This window comes from Bidens hawaiensis, unplaced genomic scaffold (assembly GCF_021521415.1).
Source record: "Bidens hawaiensis isolate Kalapana, Puna unplaced genomic scaffold, B.hawaiensis_p1.1 tig00027074_1, whole genome shotgun sequence".
Taxonomy (NCBI): domain Eukaryota; kingdom Viridiplantae; phylum Streptophyta; class Magnoliopsida; order Asterales; family Asteraceae; genus Bidens; species Bidens hawaiensis.
Genome location: NW_027494365.1, coordinates 33,851 through 52,674, shown reverse-complemented (window position 1 = coordinate 52,674; position 18,824 = coordinate 33,851). Strand labels below are relative to the sequence as shown.

At 37.4% G+C, this 18,824-nt stretch overlaps 1 protein-coding gene across 1 annotated transcript; it reads right to left on the bottom strand.

Annotated features, from left to right (window-relative positions):
- Positions 1–7,201: 7,201 nt before the first annotated feature.
- On the bottom strand, positions 7,202–11,514 carry LOC143574665 (SNF1-related protein kinase regulatory subunit beta-2-like). The gene is made up of 4 exons (XM_077059237.1): positions 11,300–11,514; positions 10,644–10,813; positions 10,391–10,556; positions 7,202–7,588 (listed from the first exon to the last, which is right to left on the bottom strand). Exons 1-4 carry the CDS (start codon positions 11,444–11,446, stop codon positions 7,253–7,255), a joined length of 819 nt encoding a protein of 272 aa, XP_076915352.1. The 5' UTR covers positions 11,447–11,514; the 3' UTR covers positions 7,202–7,252.
- Between the last annotated feature and the right edge of the window lie 7,310 nt (positions 11,515–18,824).

Sequence of the window (18,824 nt, the reverse complement as noted above, 5' to 3'; positions counted from 1 at the left end):
CATGTACACGCTCATGGGCTAAACAACTCAATTGTTTATTACTCGATATTTGAATTGGGCCATTCAAATTGCCACGAAAAGCTCATGGGAGGTCAACTCGTTTAATATGTTTGATTATTTTATTCTTGGAAAATCTTACGAAAACATTGTTCATTTACTTAAATGCTTCAAACTCATACATATTATTTTAAATCCAACTCGTCCTCGAGTCTTCACTAGTACTAATACATATACATATGCATCCCCATCATCTCATATCCTTCACACAACTTACCCATCATCTTATTAAAATTTCATCCTTGTTCCTCGTATGATGACTTCCCTAGGAAATCTTCGTAATCAACGCCGTTCACCTGCTTCTCGTAATTGTTGTTCGACTACTAGAATCGACAAAGAGTTTGCTGCTGTATTCCGTTCACCAAACGACCGCCAATCTAGACAAAACTAAAATACACCGAACAATAAATCTTACACTAACTCATATCTGTTAAAATATTATTTAAGTTATATTGTTTTATTTATATCCATATCCTCAAACTATAAATTTCTAAGTACATTTAAATCGTTATCCTTAGCTTTAAACTATAAAAATTTTATTATCTTTTGTTTTCCTTAATATCATGATGGTTTTCACAACTTATTTTCCACTTTATAAATCTTTATTATTAAAATTCAATTATTGTAAATTTTATAATTATTAAACTAAATTATGTATTCTCTAAATTTAATATCCACTTTTAAATTAAAAAAATCCATTAATTAATTTAACGTTTATTATTAAATTAACTTTTTGATTGAACCTTCATCGTAAATATTTCAACTCCCTACTTTGATTTTTGAAAATTTTGAACGTTTTAAATGATAAATTCGTAGTTGTTGGAATAGTCATGGTAGTTCATGCATTTCTAGCCTCGCATTTATCTCAATTTATTATATGCTTCATTTTAATTTAGAATTTATTATTTACTCAAATTTTATTATTGATAATTCAAATTACTAACTTCCTAATATTTATAACGATTTTATGAAAAAGGAAAAATTCATGAATTCCCAATTTAATCTAATTTAACTACCTATTTTATATTTTATCTAATTCTAAAGGTTTAATTGGAATAAGACTATCTCGGTGATTCGGGAATATCCGCTTTCCAGTTTAATCTGTTAACAATTTAATATAAATATGCATATTTTCGCATTATCACTAATATTTAAATATTAATTACTAACTATTATAATATTTTAGAATATCTTAGTCGAATTAATCTAATCTCAAAATCACAAACTTGAAAAGCTATGACTTTACATTAACTTCTCTTTAAACTCATAAGTACTCAAATTAACCAAACTCGACTCACCAAAATTTTCGTTAACTATGTTTATATTTATACTCTCGATCTTCAAAACTTCCTTCATAAAGAATACGATCTTTAAGGACTCCGCATGCTATTAACTATCTTAAGATTTGTGTAAATTAAACATTTGCGTAATTCATCCCCTTAATAAAATTCCTTTATCAAAGTTATACTATTAGGATCTTGTACCTCCATCTCATTTCCTTTAATCTCGATTATTACAATAACATCTGTTTCACATAATTTATTTTCTTTCAATTTTCAAAATTTTATTTTTAAAAACAAAACGAGGTTTCCGAAATCTCACGGTTTTATTAATTCAACTAGAACATTTATTATTTATAATATGAAATTATATTTAGAATTATCAAAACAATTGTTTTCTCTTAAAATTTATTTAAAACGTTTTATAACCCACATGATGGAACTGATTATGCGGACCATCCCACGATAAGAGTAATTATGGATGCATACATAATTATTCAAGTCCTCGCATGGAAATCATAATACGTACAATTATGTGTCATTGTTTTGAACCTAAGGTAGCTTGGATAACGGTACGAATGATGAAATGATAAGGACATGGTGGATACGCCGCTGGTACATCCTATATATAAGTGCCCTTATCGGATTGTCATTTGAAGCGTTGCTTCGGTTATTGAAAGTTCTATGTCATGATATTTTCCTTAAAGTTTAATTATTTTCAAAACGATGATGTTTTGGTTTTCCTTAATTTCGGGACGAAATTCCCTAAAGTAGGGGAGACTGTAGCATCTCGGATGTTTTGGTTTTCCAACCATCTGATCAGATCGTTTAACTTTAGTTCGTTTCCTATTTCATTTAAGGTATAAAATCGTTTATTTTAAGCATGTTTGAGAGAATTTTAAGGACCAAGTAAACATAATATAACTAAAACACATATTCTAATTCGTTTTCCCTTGCCAAAGATCAGAGCTTTATGAATATTTAGATGATTCTTTCCTTTAAATCACATTTACTTGCTTAAACGGGCCAAAAAGTCATAAATAGTTCAATTTAGCTTTTCTTATATAAACAAACCTTAAACCTCTGCCACAAAACATTACATAAACCCCAACGAACATACTCCAGCCATCCTATCTCCTGCCCATCTCGTATTCTCTCGGTTTTTGCTTGTTTGGTTGAAGACATAAGCTTGTACGTTTGACTTTGCTTGGTTTAGGACCTTTGACTTCCGTTTCTCATCGATTCTTTCACTTTCCGGGTAAGTTGTAAACTAAGAAATCGCTCATATGCATTCCCTAGTCAATAAACTTCAATCAATTTCGGTCTTTGAAGGGTGTTGACTGGTCAATTCGCTTAAAACCTGTTAAAGGGCAAAACGGTCAACAACTTTGACTTATCGTTTTCTCACACTTCTGGTCGGATTCAACGTTCGGTCCAGAAGACTTTTATTCTCGAAACAAAATTTTAAGGCTACTGAACAAAACCTGTTGATGGTACCAGCTTGAGTGAAGGAAGTTGGAGTAGAAAGAAGAAGGTATTGTCGCCCAACCAATCAGATCAGCCACTAGGGAAAAACGTGGCAAGTCCTGATCTAAAGATGTTGCTTGGTGAAGGTGGCTTGCTTCTCTGTTAACGTGGAATGAATGTAAACCAATTGTTGACATACATGATTAGCTTGGGAAGCTAGACTTTCTTCTCTACTCATTTTGGAGAGCTAATCTGACTTCTATCTCTTATCAGTTCTCTAGGGAAAGTACTAGCTCCCTTAAACGTTTAATTCAACATAACTAGAGTTCTACTCATCCATTTGGATTAATTCCAGCGGCATTAAGTTTGTTTTTATTTATAGTTTCATATCACAAAGTTTCAGGTTCTAATCAGTTATCTCGTTTGACGCGTATTGGACGACTCGCTTATCCGTTGACTCGTTTATTCTTAATTATACTCACTTGCCTTTAATCTAAGGTGAGTTTTATCATTCCCCTATTTTACTCGGTTTTCTAAAACGTTTTGGGGACATATGCGTATATCATACTATATATATACATATATATCAAAAATAGCAAACATGTAATTATGTGTGATTCATCAAATATACTTGTGATGTGCTTATTTGTCTTTTTATGCAATCGTTTGACATATTCCCTTGGAGAGGGTTCTCATTGACCATCGCCTGATTCGCTTGGCAACAGTCTTATTCTCATTATTTGCTCATAGTTGATTTACCGGCGCCCAATTCGCTTGGCAATGGTTTAATCGACAACTTATTTGCTCATGGTTTGATTTCATTACCGCATCTATTACGTTTTGCTTATTTATTATATTAACATTATTTTTTATGTCAAAAATTGGTGATAAACTCACTCAACATGTTTGTTGACAAAACTCTATTTTCTACGCATATGCAAGTTGCTTGTATTAAAGACTGAAGTTTGGACATTTAGAAAGACCTTAGGATATGATCAAGATAAACATTATTTGAGCTTATATTCATATATGTAAATTGTTTGTTATATTTGGATATTGTGTGTATTATTTGAACAAAATAATTAATTAGATATTGTCACATTTTATATATGATAGTATCTTTGAGCTGTGAGCAATCAGATCACGCCCCGGCATTTCCGCCTTAGGTTGGGGTGTGACAGGAAACTCTATATTCTTATTTGAACTCTAGCGTTTGAACCCATGTATTACACGGGATTTGTCAAATAATAAAAATAAATTAGGTCCGTTATTTAAAAGACATGAACAATATTAAAGATAAAAAGAAAATAAAATATATAGTACAATAATAAGAACTTTAGAATCTCAAATTTACAAATTCAAAAAAAATCTCTTTATATACAACACTAGCTTTAGAAACCCGTGTATTACACGGTATAAGTTAATGTATAAATTACAATGAATAATTTACTACAAATAAAATAAAAGATAATTAATGTAAAAAATGTATTACAAATATAGTCGCTTTATATCATCAAATGTATTTGAATTTTAAATCGAGAATGGGTTGTTTTACCATCGGTATACAATAATGAAGCAATACCACTAGAAGCAACATTTAAAACAATAAGGCCTTTAGATGTGAAAGATGTATTTAAACTCTTTCACAAAAATGTTTTTCACTCCACACCCTAAACCAAAAAAAAACAACAAATTTTTCTTTTTGAACAGCTTTTTCATGATATCCTTATAAACACACTGTTGTTCAACTACCATAATAGTCTTATACTAAATATAAAAAATGAAAAATTTGTCTACGATTTTTAAGACTTATAAACATTGGATATTTGTTAAAAAACATAAAATTATTATAGTTTTCTTCAATATGAAGATGTCTCAAAAATTAAATGTTAGTGTATTCTTTAAACACAACTCTTTTATATACATTTTAATTTTAAAGAAAATATCTTTATGACACGTAATTATTATATATATTAATATTTTTTTTATATTAATTATGTTTACAATATAATTTATAGCATTAATAATTTAATCAACGAAGATTGACCAATTAATACGGTATGTTGAATTTATAATCAATACTAAATTTAGAACAAAAATATTTTTTTTTCTTTTCCATGAATAGAAAAGAAGTGATTTTGGCGGGAATTTGATAGTGAGGATTAACCTCGGAATGCCATGTGTCCAGATTATTTTCTTTTATTAGTATAGGTAGATTTGTCAATATTGTTTTGATCCATTACCCATTGATAGCTATGATAAATGAGAAGATAGATTAGAGAATTAGATGGGAATTATAACCAATTTTTCAAAATTGTTTTGGCTCATAACCCATGATAGGTAGGATGAATTAGATGAGAAATTAAAGAGTTAGAAAGGAAATTATAATCCATTTGTCAAAATTATTTTGACCTATGACCTAAGGATAGATAGGATAAATAAGATGAGAGATTAAGGAATTGGAGAGGAAATTATAACCCATTTGTCAAAATAATTTTTGCCCCATAACCCATAAATAGGTAGAATGAATGAGAATAGAGATTAGAACAAAAATGAATATGAGATTGACACATCATCCTCTTTATTTTCTTTTATTAGATTAGATTAGATATAAATAAGAGTTTCCAATAACATTTTTTAAAATAATTTTGATATAAACGAGATGACAATAAAAAATAAAAGTTCTATTATTTTTAATCCATATATTCCCTTTTTATATAGAAATTTTTAGTAGATCTTATTTTAATCAACAAATTTGGAGTGGGAAAAGATAAGATTATAGAAAAAAAAAAACCTTATTTTGTTCAATATTTTTCAAATCACCAATTTTGATAAATATTTTTCCTTTTATCTCCCATTTTTGTAAAAAAAGTTAAAAACTCATACATTTCTCACTTTGAAGGTCAGCAAATATGATAATTTTGTTGCACTACATTTTTAGTGTATTTCTGTCTCTACTGAGTACTGTGGATGTCAATGAAAAGAATTGAAGAATTCTTTGAGTCAAGTCATCCTTGCAGCTTGTAATGATATCTACGTTCATATATTCAGTGAAACTGAAGACACTCATTACCATGGCCACCTCAACCATAACTTCCAAACGGGCCGCTGGTTGGTTTAAGTCAACACTCTCAACGCCATATCTGGTTTGGTGATCTTTGCAATTGCGTTAACACTAACAACATGGATTTGCCGCTATTTTGATAACATCTGTTAATTAGGTTTATTTTTATTCTTGCATACTAGGGGTATGTAGTCTAGGTATTTTTGTTACATTCAAAACTAGCATTGAACCATTTGCGGCGGGGTGTAGATGGTATTGGCAAGGATGTATTTATTACATGATATATCAATAAATTAATAAAATATCTATGTTTTAACCTAAACAACGGTAAAAATAAGTTATCCACACGATTAACTAAATATGTCTTGAGTTAGAATTAGTTTTAATTATAATCAGTAAAATAAAAAAGAATTAAACGTACAAAAAAATATTTGTTGAAATAAAAAGAATAAAAAAATTTAAAACTTTACTAAACTGATAACTTTATTGAAATTTAGGAGTACAAACATTTATCGTTTAAAAATGAATGATTAAATTGCATATACCGTATAATAACTCTATTAAAGTATAGAAGCAAAAGACGTAAATTAGTTAAATATAAAATAGGTAGAAACATAAATCGTTTTAAGAAAAAGAATTATCAAGTCCAAAGATTGTATTATAACTCTTTTAATACACCATCACTAATTCATTAGATTGGTCGTGGGCTCACAAGGACGCCAATCAATAGCCAACGGGTACTTTCACAAGCTCTATGCCGTGCTGCTTCAACTAAAGGGGACACGAAAGGGCAAGGCACCAACATGTTAACGCCATCTTCACCAAATGGTGCGCGAGATCCACCCAATAACAACCAATCATACTTTCATTTATTTACTTAATATTAGTTGACACACAACGCGCTAATTATAGGTTGCTTTGACACATTTGGAAGGAGATACACGAAGATTTTCTAACGATTGACTCTTATATTTTATTAAAACAAATGTGTCCATCCTTTGGCATGCTTACCCTCCAAATCTCGTTTAGGGCGCCACATTTTTAGAGTTTAATATCATCGGAAACAAAAAAAAAAAGTTGTTTTGAGTTTGATCATATACCAAACCAAGAAAGGGTTGTTATAACTTTTAATAACCACTTCACATTATTTGATTTCGCAAACCCGGATGGTTTTGCCCATCCCTAGCCGTGGGTTACTCAATCCTTTCATAAGTTTTGTCCCAAGACAAATCACATGTTGCATGTCAACCACAAAAAATTCTTTATAAATCAAGAGTCTATGTTTTCCCTAAATTATAATCTCAGTTGGCTCCAAAATGTAGTTTCTGGTTTGAAAATCCCAAGTAAAACAAATAACAAGGCCAAAAGACAAGAAAACAAAATGTTACTTTCTTACTTTCTTGAATGGCTTGTAAAGCACCGATGTTACATATTTGGTGCGAAATCGCTGCGATGAACTCAGCGCAATAGCGGGTTGATTGTTTCCGTCTCTCTTAACATACAAATGGTTCAAATTGGCTGACAATGGCTTGTGAAGAGCCTGTTGGAAGTTCTTAGATGAAGATGATTGATTTAGAGGCATTTGTTGTAGCAACGGGGGCAATTCGGGTAGTTTCTCGCCAAAATCTTGTAACGTGAATATTGCATTGTTGTAGCTTGATATGGGAGAAGAAGGGCATTCAGGTTCTTCGTCTCTGCCTCCATTTTCGGCGTAACTTTCCTGAAATATCAAAAGCCGAAAACATGAACAAAAGATCCATTTTTTCAAAATGACGAGTTATTATGTTACTTTTAAGTGAAGAACATAATAACCGAATAAACACTTGTATGTAGTGCACATAAGATATCTTATATAGTGGAAGAGTGAGAGAGATACTTGAAAATGGTTGATAAATTAAACTAGATTAGACATTCATGTATTACATGTAGGAATGTTTAAAGGTACGACCCGACCCTTTTACCTAATACCCTATCCGGATCCTTTATCCTTTTAAGAAAAAACGTGGACTCGAGACCCTACCCTCTAAACAATAAAACGGTCGGATATAAATAAGGGTTTTAAAGGTCTAACCCTTTACCCTTTAAAACAGTAATCCTCTTTTCTGCATTTACTAGTTACTTATCTCATATATGACTTTAATGTATGAATCCTAGAACGACATACTTTCATTTAATAACATAGTAAAGTCTAACTTCTAAAGTTTATTAACCATTTGAACTTATGCAAATAATATTCACATTCACAAATTACATGTAGAGAACAATTCAATGATTCCCATATATGTTCCAATCAGTAGTATGACCATTTATTTTTATTTTTCTTAGTAATTGAGAAATTTCGTATGAATCATATATGAAAGACAAATCTCTTTTAAATTTCATATTAATCACGAATATGATGTATCTAGAACCTAGTAAAAGGGTCAAGGGTTTGAAAAAGGGTCGGACCCTTGAAACCCTTTTACCTTTTAAGGTGAAATTTAATTACCCTTAACCCGACCCATATTACATATTCAGGTCTCATTAAGGGTTTTACGAGTCAGGTAACCGGATTTCAAGGGTCCAACAACCATTATCTTGCTCACCCCTAATTACATGGGTCGAATAACTCCAACCAATTGTAAACCGGTAGTTTCTATTAAATGTAATCAGCAATTGGTGAAATAAGAAACAAAATATGAAGATTCAAAGTTAATAAATAACAAATAATGAAGATTTAAGATAAGATACAATTTGAAATATTCTTGTGATTAGTTTTAATAAACAATTAGAATTAATTTTAGATATTTAATTATACAAAATCATTATTACTTAATAATAGGAGCGAGTTAGAAAAAAAAAATCTAAACTTTCCAGAAGTGACATGTGACAACCAAGTTACATATTTATTATAACAAGATTTTAAGCAATATATATAAGTGTCTATGCGGTTCATGCAGTACTCCCAAATTCTGCACATCTACTATACTATTAAAACAATAACTATTTTTATAAATAACATTTATTCTTATAATTTCTTACTAATAAAATAACTCAAAATTAAATTACATTCAACTTAATCTTATTCAATATAAATTAAAAACTATAAGGTTTTTCTTTTCAAAGTTTCATGGTGGTTATTCTCATCTTGGTTTCATTTCGGTTTTTGGTTTTTCTTCGGTTTTAGTTTTTATAAATTTGTTCGTTTCAGTTTCGTTTTAGACGGGTTTAACTTTTTTCAGTTTTTGTTTCGGTTTTTACAATTTTTGTTTTTGGTTTGGTTTTCAGATTTATAGGTTTTAATTTTTCAGTTTCATTTCGGCTTTGTTTTAGTTTTATTGGTATTTGGTTTTATTTAGGTTTTCGGTTTTAGTTTTGTTTTAGTTTTTTTTTTCAATTTAGTTTCGTTTCAATTTTTATTTAGTTTGTTCGGTGTTTGGTTTAGTATCTATTGAAAAATGAAATAATATGCAAGGTTCACAAATTAAGTGAAAGGTTTACATGGGTTTCAACTTTCAATTATTTTGAAGTTATTGAAGCTTTATATTTTTTTGAATCTTCACAACCACTAATAATGAATTCGCATTTGATAAAAAGGATTTCAAAAGCTAAGAACGTTGTATGTGTTACCCTTCATTTTCTTCTTAATCTGCAAGTGTGTTATTATTTTCTTTTATGAAAATGAGTCATTGTAGAAATGTTTATTGATTTGCTTCGGCTCGGATCAAAACGGGTCATTTTAAAAGGGTATCAGTTTAGTTCGGGTCAACGAGTTAATATAAAAGGCATCGATTTCATTCTGGTTTCTACGGGTCTTTTTAAAATCGCATTGATTTGGTTATGGTCATACCGGGTTAATTTAAAGGATACCGATTTGGTTCGTGTTTACATGGGTCATTCTAAAAGCGTAACAATTTGATTCTGGTCAAAACATGTCATTTTAAAAAGGTTTAGATTTGATTATGGTTTTTAAATGAGCTTTGAATGTGTTTCAGTTTATTAGGGTGTAGGACTTTTCACATGAAATGTAAGACCAGTTTTCGTAGTCAGTTAGTCACTATGTTTGTTAGATTGGTATATGAATGTTTATGTCGTCAACTGTGTTCCCGGTCCATGAATAAAAGAAGCCCGAATCATTCTTGGATGCTTATCGGGAATCTTTCCTGGATGCTTGTATTTTGATTTGCTTGCTTTCCCGAATAATGTTAATAGAGTGTGATTGTTTGTTTTATATTAATATTAGTTTTTAAAGTTTATGAAGTTTATGTATTAAAGTTTTAAATTTTCTTTGTAAACATTCTACTATATAACGTCATTTTTTTGTAAGTTTATGTATTTAAGTATTTTGTTTGCGTATGAATATGAATTGCAATTAAAAATCATGTTGTTTCAAAAAATATATTAAAAAATAATTTATCGTTTGAATTTGTATGTATGTTTGCTTAACGATTTCTATATTTCCACCTGTGTCGTACACGGGTCAATAACCTTGTAATAAATTAAAACAAAGAAACATGACAATAATGTAACACATGTAACATACCTTCAAGTCCAAAATGTTGAAAATATTGTTCCCTAAATCATCGTGTTCATGTGGTAAATCAGAAGCATAGGTCCACTGCCCGTCAACAACAAATCGATAATGGTAAACACCAACGTTTAGCACCTTAACAATAGAGAAATCATTGCCCGAACCCTCTAATAACTCCCTAATCAAACGCATAATACAAAAAATGTAATCAAGAAAGCGCAAATGGCAAAACTATTAAATAATAATAAATGCTATATAAACCAACCTTGTCCTCCAGTTATCCCATGATCCCTCAATTGCAACGTTTGTGCCACCATGAATCCACCTGATCACCGCGGGTATGCACTTTTCTTGATTCACATATTCATATTCATATTCATCTCTTTGAATATGCATAATCTGATTAGGAGGAGATACATGGGCCTGCAAATATGGCTTATTATACAAATATACAATTGTTTGTTACGGAGTTCCTGGAATAAGAAACTTGGATTTTATGAAAGTCGTTTAGAACTTTCTGATTGAAACTTTTTGGTGGTTCTCCCAAGCATCTTAATCTGATAGAACTCAAAGAGAGAGAGAGAGAGAGAGAGAGAGAGAATGATTATTGAAAGTGAATTCTATGAACCAGAGAATGAGCGTACGGCCACAATTAACATGATAAGCAGTTTAATGTATATTACGCTTTACATTGATCGACAAGTCAATCCAATTACACTAAAATATCTAATCTAACATCGTTGTGTAAAAATGTTGATTCTATCTAGATTTTGATGCAATTTCCTGATCCCGTTAATTAGCATACTATTTAAAGGATTTAATAATTAACATATTTTACCCAATAAAGCCACTATATAACTGATCTTGAGGGTGCTAATGTAAGCCACCACACACCATATTCATGTAATAGTTTTGAGTTACCTCAGGGAACTGAGAAGCCCTATGCGCAGGATAGCTGCTACTAGTGTTGCTATGACTAACTTGCGCCTGGCCATGCCCACATTCCATAAAGCACTCATCTTGATCAAGCTGTTGACCCTTATGTTCTTTGACACTAACATTTCCCATTACTGTCAAGAACCCAAATATTGTTTCAATCAAGATCACAACTTTAAGACTCAAGAAACCATCAAATGAGAAAGTGGTGATTAAGGGTTATTATACACACATGCCCATGATATTATTTTTGTTTTTATGCTTTAAAAAGGGGAAATTGACAGAGAGAGAGAGATAGAGGGAGAGGGAGAGCAGGTAACATGATTTTAGCAGCTTTGGTATGATTGATGAAAGCCCCCTTTTTGTCCTCTTTAATCTTTCACACAAAAACACAAAGTGCCTCTGAAGAGGTAGGTCCCAGCAGAGCCCAGTTGGACCCGCAAGACTCACCTTGAAGAGGGACGTCTGCGCAAAGACCAACTGGTTCCACAGGACCCACCATGCTCAGAGAGATGAAGACCTTACGCGCAGTACGCCAGCTGTTCCCGCAGGAAAAGCCTCCCAATGGTGAAGTACCCCGCCTGTTCCCGCAGCTGCGGATACAAGCCATCAGGGAAGGCTACCCGCACTAATAGTAAGGCTACACGCACAAGGCACTAACTCTCAATAATTCAGTAATGTCACCTGAAGAAGGAATGAGCAAGGCGGGAATACTCCCGCCCAAATGAGCCAGTCCGTACGCTTCTGGAGGATCTTTTGTACTATACCTGCCAAGGTATGGACAAAATAGACAAGATCTGACCAAAGCAACCCATCACAGGGTGACAGCTCACTGACAACAGTACGAGGAGGAGCACGCTCTAGTACAAAATGTCACTATCAGCCGCTGCCTACTCACCAACCCTCATCGTGGCACGTACATAGCCTGCAGTTGGTGGAAAAGGAATAGTACACAGCCGGCCATGTCACTATCAGCCGTTGCCTACCCACCAACCACCAGCACGGCACGTGCGTAGCCCACAGTTGGTAGAAAAGGAATATTATACAGCTGGCTGTACCTGCTTGGAAACCTACCTTCGGCTATAAATACTCCAACACCTTGGAACGGTATCATCATCTTATATTATCTGAGATCATCTGATATTATCATATATGCTCTAGCTATTTCTCTTAATATACACTTATATTCAGAGCAATCTAGTCTGATTCTCACGCCGGAGGGTGGTCACAAGGAGGCACCCCCCCCCCTTCTCAGTGACGAGCTCACGGTGTCTGTTTTGCAGGTCATCAGAAGAATAACCATCTTTGCCGGACCTAACCCTCGTGGGAAACTTCTACTTAACCCTAAGATTATCCGTAATCTGCCGGGGTCACTTAGCGTTTCTTCATTGACGCCATCCGTGGGACAAAGCTAGAACTAATTCTCAGTTTTTTCAAAACCTCTAGAAAGATGGTTAAGGTTACTCCGGTGCCAAGGCCAGCGAGTGACCAAGAAACTCCGGTAACCACAACCCCAGCTACTGGGGGGAACACCGGCGAGTACACAATTTTTACGAACACTACCCTGGTTACCCAAGCCGGGGCAAGTGCAGTAAACAATGCTTCACTGGGATTCACCGATACCCAGTTGGAGAGACAACAGACGAGGCTCCCCCGCCAAACACTTGATCAAGTTAAAGCGTGGGCGGAAGCACGTCAGAAAGAATTCCAAGCTGAGTTGGATGAACGTTTACGTTCACTCCAACAGACTAATGACGAGTTCGGAAACACTCGACAACAGCTCAACATGAGCAATGAGTGCGAGTACTTGGATGATGATTGGGAGGAGTCCGACATTGACGCAAACCCTCGTCATAGGGCGAAAGGGAAGCGCAAGGAAACGGACTTCCAACCAAGAAGGAATTTTGGAGAAACCTTCAAACCAAGGAACGCGGGGGGAAACCCACGTGACTTCTCCAAAACCTTTAGACCAACTGTTGCAAATGCGGGAACGTCCAAGTTTGCAAGGGACATTGCGGAAGCAATCGCCCCGAAGAGTGCCAAACAGATGTCCAACATCGGCACTTATGATGGTATATCCGACCCAGATGATCACTTGAACAGATTCATAGCGGGGGCAACCGTCAGCAACTGGACGAAACCCACGTGGTGTTATATGTTCCAGATGACGCTGGTTGGAGCGGCCAGGGTGTGGTTTGATCGTTTACCGGTCCACCACATCTATGATTGGGCGGACTTCCAACACAAGTTCAGCCAGCACCTCAGCCAATAGAGGAAATATACTGAAGAGCAGTGGACGATCCTCAACTGCGTTAGAGAAGAGGATGAATCTTTACTAGACTTCATCACTCGTTTCAACTCGAAAAAGCTGAGTCTGGGCACCATAAGCGAAGATCTTGTTCGCAGCCGCTTTCATCCAGGGCGCCGAATACCCAGAGCTTATCCGCACGTTGACGGGTAAAGACGGCATGCCATCCACATGGGATGCCATCATGACGGCGGCCAAGCGCTTTGCCGAAACGGAGAAGCAACTGGGTAGAGATCTTCCCCAGAGTACAAACCTCTACACGCAGAGGACTAGAGAAAACAACGTCCGGACCGCCCGGCAAAACAAAAAGAGGAAGCTAGGTATTTGGCAGTCAAGGGTAAACTTTGACAGCTCATCCAGCTCTCGCCCTCTAGTAGGCGGAAGGGATAACACGCACCCATCAAGCCGAAACCCCCGGTGGACGCCACTCACCAAATGCGTCACGGAGATATTTGCCACCGAAAAACTCCTATGGCCAAAAGCTCCAATGGTCCGGCAGCGACATAACGCGGATCAGAGCAAATCCTGTGACTTCCACGGGACAAAGGGTCACACCACTGAGGAGTGTATATCCTTGAGGGATATTGTTGAAACATTCGTCAAGGATAGAAAACTTACACACCTTGTGGCATCAATCAAGAATGGAGGGAAGAATGATAACCGATACAAAAGCAACGGACGAAAGCCCGTTGACATCAGCATCCACATGGTTCATAGTAACGTCAGAGGAAGAAAAAGACGAACGACAGAACCATGCGCGTGGAAGGAAGCTGAGGTGCGCTTCCCGCGAGTGCCAGGAGGACCCAGCAAAGAAGGCCCTATCGTCATCAAAAGCCAGCTGGGGCACTACATCACTTCCCGCACTCTTGCTGACAACGGCGCCTCGTCAACGGTTATGTACAGGCAGTTCTTCGACAAGCTAGACGACGAAGACAAGGAACGCCTGGAAACGGTCTACGCCTCGATGGAAGGGTTCGACGGCAGCACAAACACCCCCTGGGTATCCTATCATTCCCCGTCATTCTCACAGACGGGAAACACTCCCGCACAGAAGACGTGGACTTTGTCGTAATGAGGAAGCCACACCACACATACGACATTCTCTTCGGGAGAGACGGGATGGCAAGATTCAATGCCGTGGTATCTTCAGTCCACGGCATGATGGGATGGCCAACAGCTGATGGTGTAGCGATGATCACCGGTATTCCCCAGGTATGCATCGCATCTGTCTCATAAAACCCAAACCAAAGATGGCTAAACCAACCATCACCAAACCAGAAGAATGGGCCTTCAATGGCAAATACCGTGACCAGGCTGTTACCATTGGCCCAACAGTCACTGATCCTACGTGCACCTTACTCAAACGCTTACTACAGAAAGACGCTGACATCTTCACGTGGACACCAGCTGACATGACTGGTGTACCTCGAAGTAAGGCAGAGCATAAGCTCAAGTGTGACCCGGCTTTTACGCCAGTCATACAAAAGCGCAGAGTAATGGGGGCGGAACAAGCTAACGCGTGTAGAACCCAAGTCAAGGAACTCCTTGACGCGGGCATCGTACGCGTTAGCAGATATCAAACATGGGTTGCAAATCCCGTCATGGTACCGAAGTCTAACAAACAATGGCGCATGTGCATAGATTTCAAAGACTTAAACAAAGCATGCCCCAAAGATTGTTACCCGTTACCCGAAATTGATCTTAAGGTAGATTCGTTAGCACCGTTTCGCCTTAAATGCTTCCTTGATGCGTATAAGGGGTACCATCAAATCCACATGGCCGTTGACGATCAGGACAAAACCGCATTTCGGACGCCCGATGGCACATTTTGTTATCAAATGATGCCATTCGGACTTAAGAATGCCGGGTCCACATACCAACGCCTGATGGACAAAGAGTTTCATGCCCAAATTGGGAGGAACTTGGAAGTCTACATGGATGACTTGGTCATCAAAAGCCCTGACCCAGAAACGATGTTGAAAGACATCGAAGAAACTTTCAACACGCTCAGAAAGATAAACATGAAGCTCAACCCGAGCAAGTGTTCCTTTGGGATGGAAGAAGGGAAGTTCTTAGGAGTCATTGTTACTAAAGATGGCTTCAGAGCGAACCCTGAAAGGGTCGAAGCCATTATCAAAATGGAATCACCTACTACCATCAAGCAAGCTCAGACACTGAATGGACGCCTAGTCGCACTTAACCGCTTTTTGGCAAACCATGCGGATAGGTTGTTCCCATTCGTGTCAACATTGAGAAACTGTTTAAAGAAAACGCACTTCCGCTGGACACCAGAAGCGGAAGCAGCTTTTCAGGAAATTCGGTCACGATTGATCGAACTCCCAACGCTCACAGCACCAGAAGCGGGGGAGGAATTAATCCTATGCCTTTCCGCCACAGATAGAGCAACCGGGGCAGTCCTGCTAGTAGAGCCAAAAGGCATCCAGATGCCAATCTACTATGTTAGCCGTGTCCTAACAGACGTAGAAACCCGGTACTCTACCCTGGAAAAATTAGTCTTAGCACTTGTACAGGCTTCACGCAGGCTAAGACGATATTTCCAAGGTCACCCAATCACCATTCTCACCAACTTCAAACTCGCAAACATTCTAGGCAAACCCGAATTGTCAGGACGCCTAGCCAAATGGGCAATAGAATTGGGAGAATACGCGATAAAGTACAAGCCGAGGCCAGCCATAAAAGGCCAGGTCTTGGCCGACTTTATTGCAGAAGTCCCCGCTTCGAGGGAGAAAGAGTGCCAGGAGGAGGCTCAACCCTCTCCAGCACAGGACATCGATGATGCCTGGCGACTCTACACTGATAGAGCAGCCAGCAACGAGGGCTCAGGCGCAGGGTTGAAACTAACCAACCCAGCAGGCCAAGAATACACTTACGCTATTCGACTGGATTTTCCAAGTACAAATAACGAAGCGGGGTATGAAGCATTCTTGGCCGGGCTGAGAATTGCGCGTAAGATGGGAGTGAAAAACTTGGAAGCCCATGTGGATTCCATGTTAGTAGCCAACCAAATAAACGGGACGTACACGGCCGTGAACGACACAATGGCCCTGTACCTCGCACAAGCAAAAACTCTTATGCGCGACTTTAACGATTGTAAGGTCATACACGTCAAGCGTAGCGAAAACAAATCTGCGGATGCGTTAAGCAAGCTTGCATCATTAGCCTTCACCCACTTAGGAAAGGACATCCGCATTGAACTCCTTGGAGCACCATCAGTCCCGCACAAGGAAATCTGTGTCATCCAAACCGGCACAGAAACGTGGATGACACCAATAATAAATTACCTTGCGGCGGGTATACTACCAGAGTCAAAAACACAGGCAAGAAAAATACGCTGTAAAGCACTGAACTATCAACTCATCGATGACATCCTTTACAGGCGTAATTTTCTTGGCCCACTCCTAAGATGCGTGGACAACCAAGATGCTGGCTACCTCCTAAGGGAAGTGCACGAGGGCATCTGTGGAATACACGCAGGTCCACGCGCTGTCGTAGCTAAGCTAAATAACGCGGGATACTTTTGGCCGGTGATGCATACGGATGCACTGGCATACATCAGAAAGTGTAGGTCTTGCCAACTCTACGCACCCAACACGCATCGCCCGAAGAATGAACTTGTTCCAGTCACCTCTTCATGACCATTTCAGAAGTGGGCCATCGATGTGACAGGCCCATTTCCCACAGCAGCAGGGAACGTTCAGTTTCTAGTGGTAGCCATCGACTACTTCACCAAGTGGATAGAAGCAAAACCCTTAGCCCAAACAACCGCAAAACATATCAAAAAATTTATTTGGGAATTTATTATTTGTCGTTTTGGACTTCCCCAGAATTTGGTGAGCGATAACGGCACCAACTTTGCTGACAAGAAGCTACAAAAGTGGTTGGAAGAACTTCAAATCACCCACACCTTTACCTCAGTCGCGCACCCGCAGGGTAATGGTGAGGTGGAAAGAGCAAATAAGAGCATCGTCGACGGCATAAAGAAAAGACTCTTGGAACACAGATCCGGCTGGGTGGACGAAGTTCCACACGTCCTTTGGGCAAACAGAACGCTGAAAAAGGCCAGTACGGGAGAAACCCCGTTCAGCCTCACTTATGGCACTGAAGCCATGGTCCCGGTCGAAATTGGTTTACCCTCACCAAGGGTCTTGATCCAGCCAGAAGACAATGATGCGGAAAGACGGTTAGACCTTATGCTAACCGAAGAACGCAGAGACTTAGCCGCAGCGCGTGAAGAGAACTACAAGCGACAAATGCAAAAGTACTACAACACGCGGGTAAAACTCTGCAACTTTAATGTCGGAGACTACATACTGCGTAACAACGAGGCTTCGAACCAAGAACGCCCAGGAAAGCTGGCCCCGGTCTGGGAAGGGCCATACATTATCAAAGAAGTTTTGGGAAATGGCGCATACCGGCTCGAAAGGCTCGATGGCACCCCCATCCCAAGAACATGGAATGGAGCTCAATTACGCAAATGTTACATGTAGATCAATTCCAAACTTATAAAGAAAAGGGCCTAGAGCCACTTCTAATGGAAATGATTCTCCTTTATCACATTGTGTTGATAGCCTTACCTTTATACTTATTCAAAACACTGATATGCCGGTATTCACCACATAATTAAGTGGGGAAGTAAGTCGTTGCGTGTGGAAGGCGGCAAAACCCGCATAAACACAAGAAACGGCAAAAATTTCTAAGGAAAAGATGAGGAAAACCTTCACGCAGGTCAGTTATAGGTAAAGTTTGGTCATCCCACTAAATGAAAGTGACGGTCCTACCCGCACAATCATGATAGAGGAAACTGAACATCAACCTATTGACAACCGCGCGTCGAAAGGTTAACTTATTTAAAACACTTAGAAAATTTCTAAGGAAAAGATGAGGAAAACCTTCACGCAGGTCAGATATAGGTAAAGTTTAGCCATCCTACTAAGTGAAAGTGACGGTCTTACCTGCACAATCACGAAAGAGAGAGCAAAACTTTAACCTATCATCTGCCACGTTGAAAGGTTAACTTATCCAAACTACTCAAGAAATTGCTAAGTTAAACTAAAATATGCGTGAAACAAAGATTCAAAAATAAGAGGGAATATACCCCCTTACCTTGGTAACCAAGAAACCGTAAGACAAGTGCGGGTACAGTGTCAAGGCGAAACCCTTCACATACTTAACACCTGCAGG

Coding starts and splice junctions, on each gene's coding strand:
- LOC143574665 (XM_077059237.1), bottom strand. CDS start 11,446: ATGGGAAATGTTAGTGTCAAAGAACATAAGGGTCAACAGCTTGATCAA. Junction 10,814..11,299: donor GGGCTTCTCAGTTCCCTGAG/GTAACTCAAAAC, acceptor TTGTATAATAAG/CCATATTTGCAGGCCCATGT. Junction 10,557..10,643: donor TGGGATAACTGGAGGACAAG/GTTGGTTTATAT, acceptor GCGTTTGATTAG/GGAGTTATTAGAGGGTTCGG.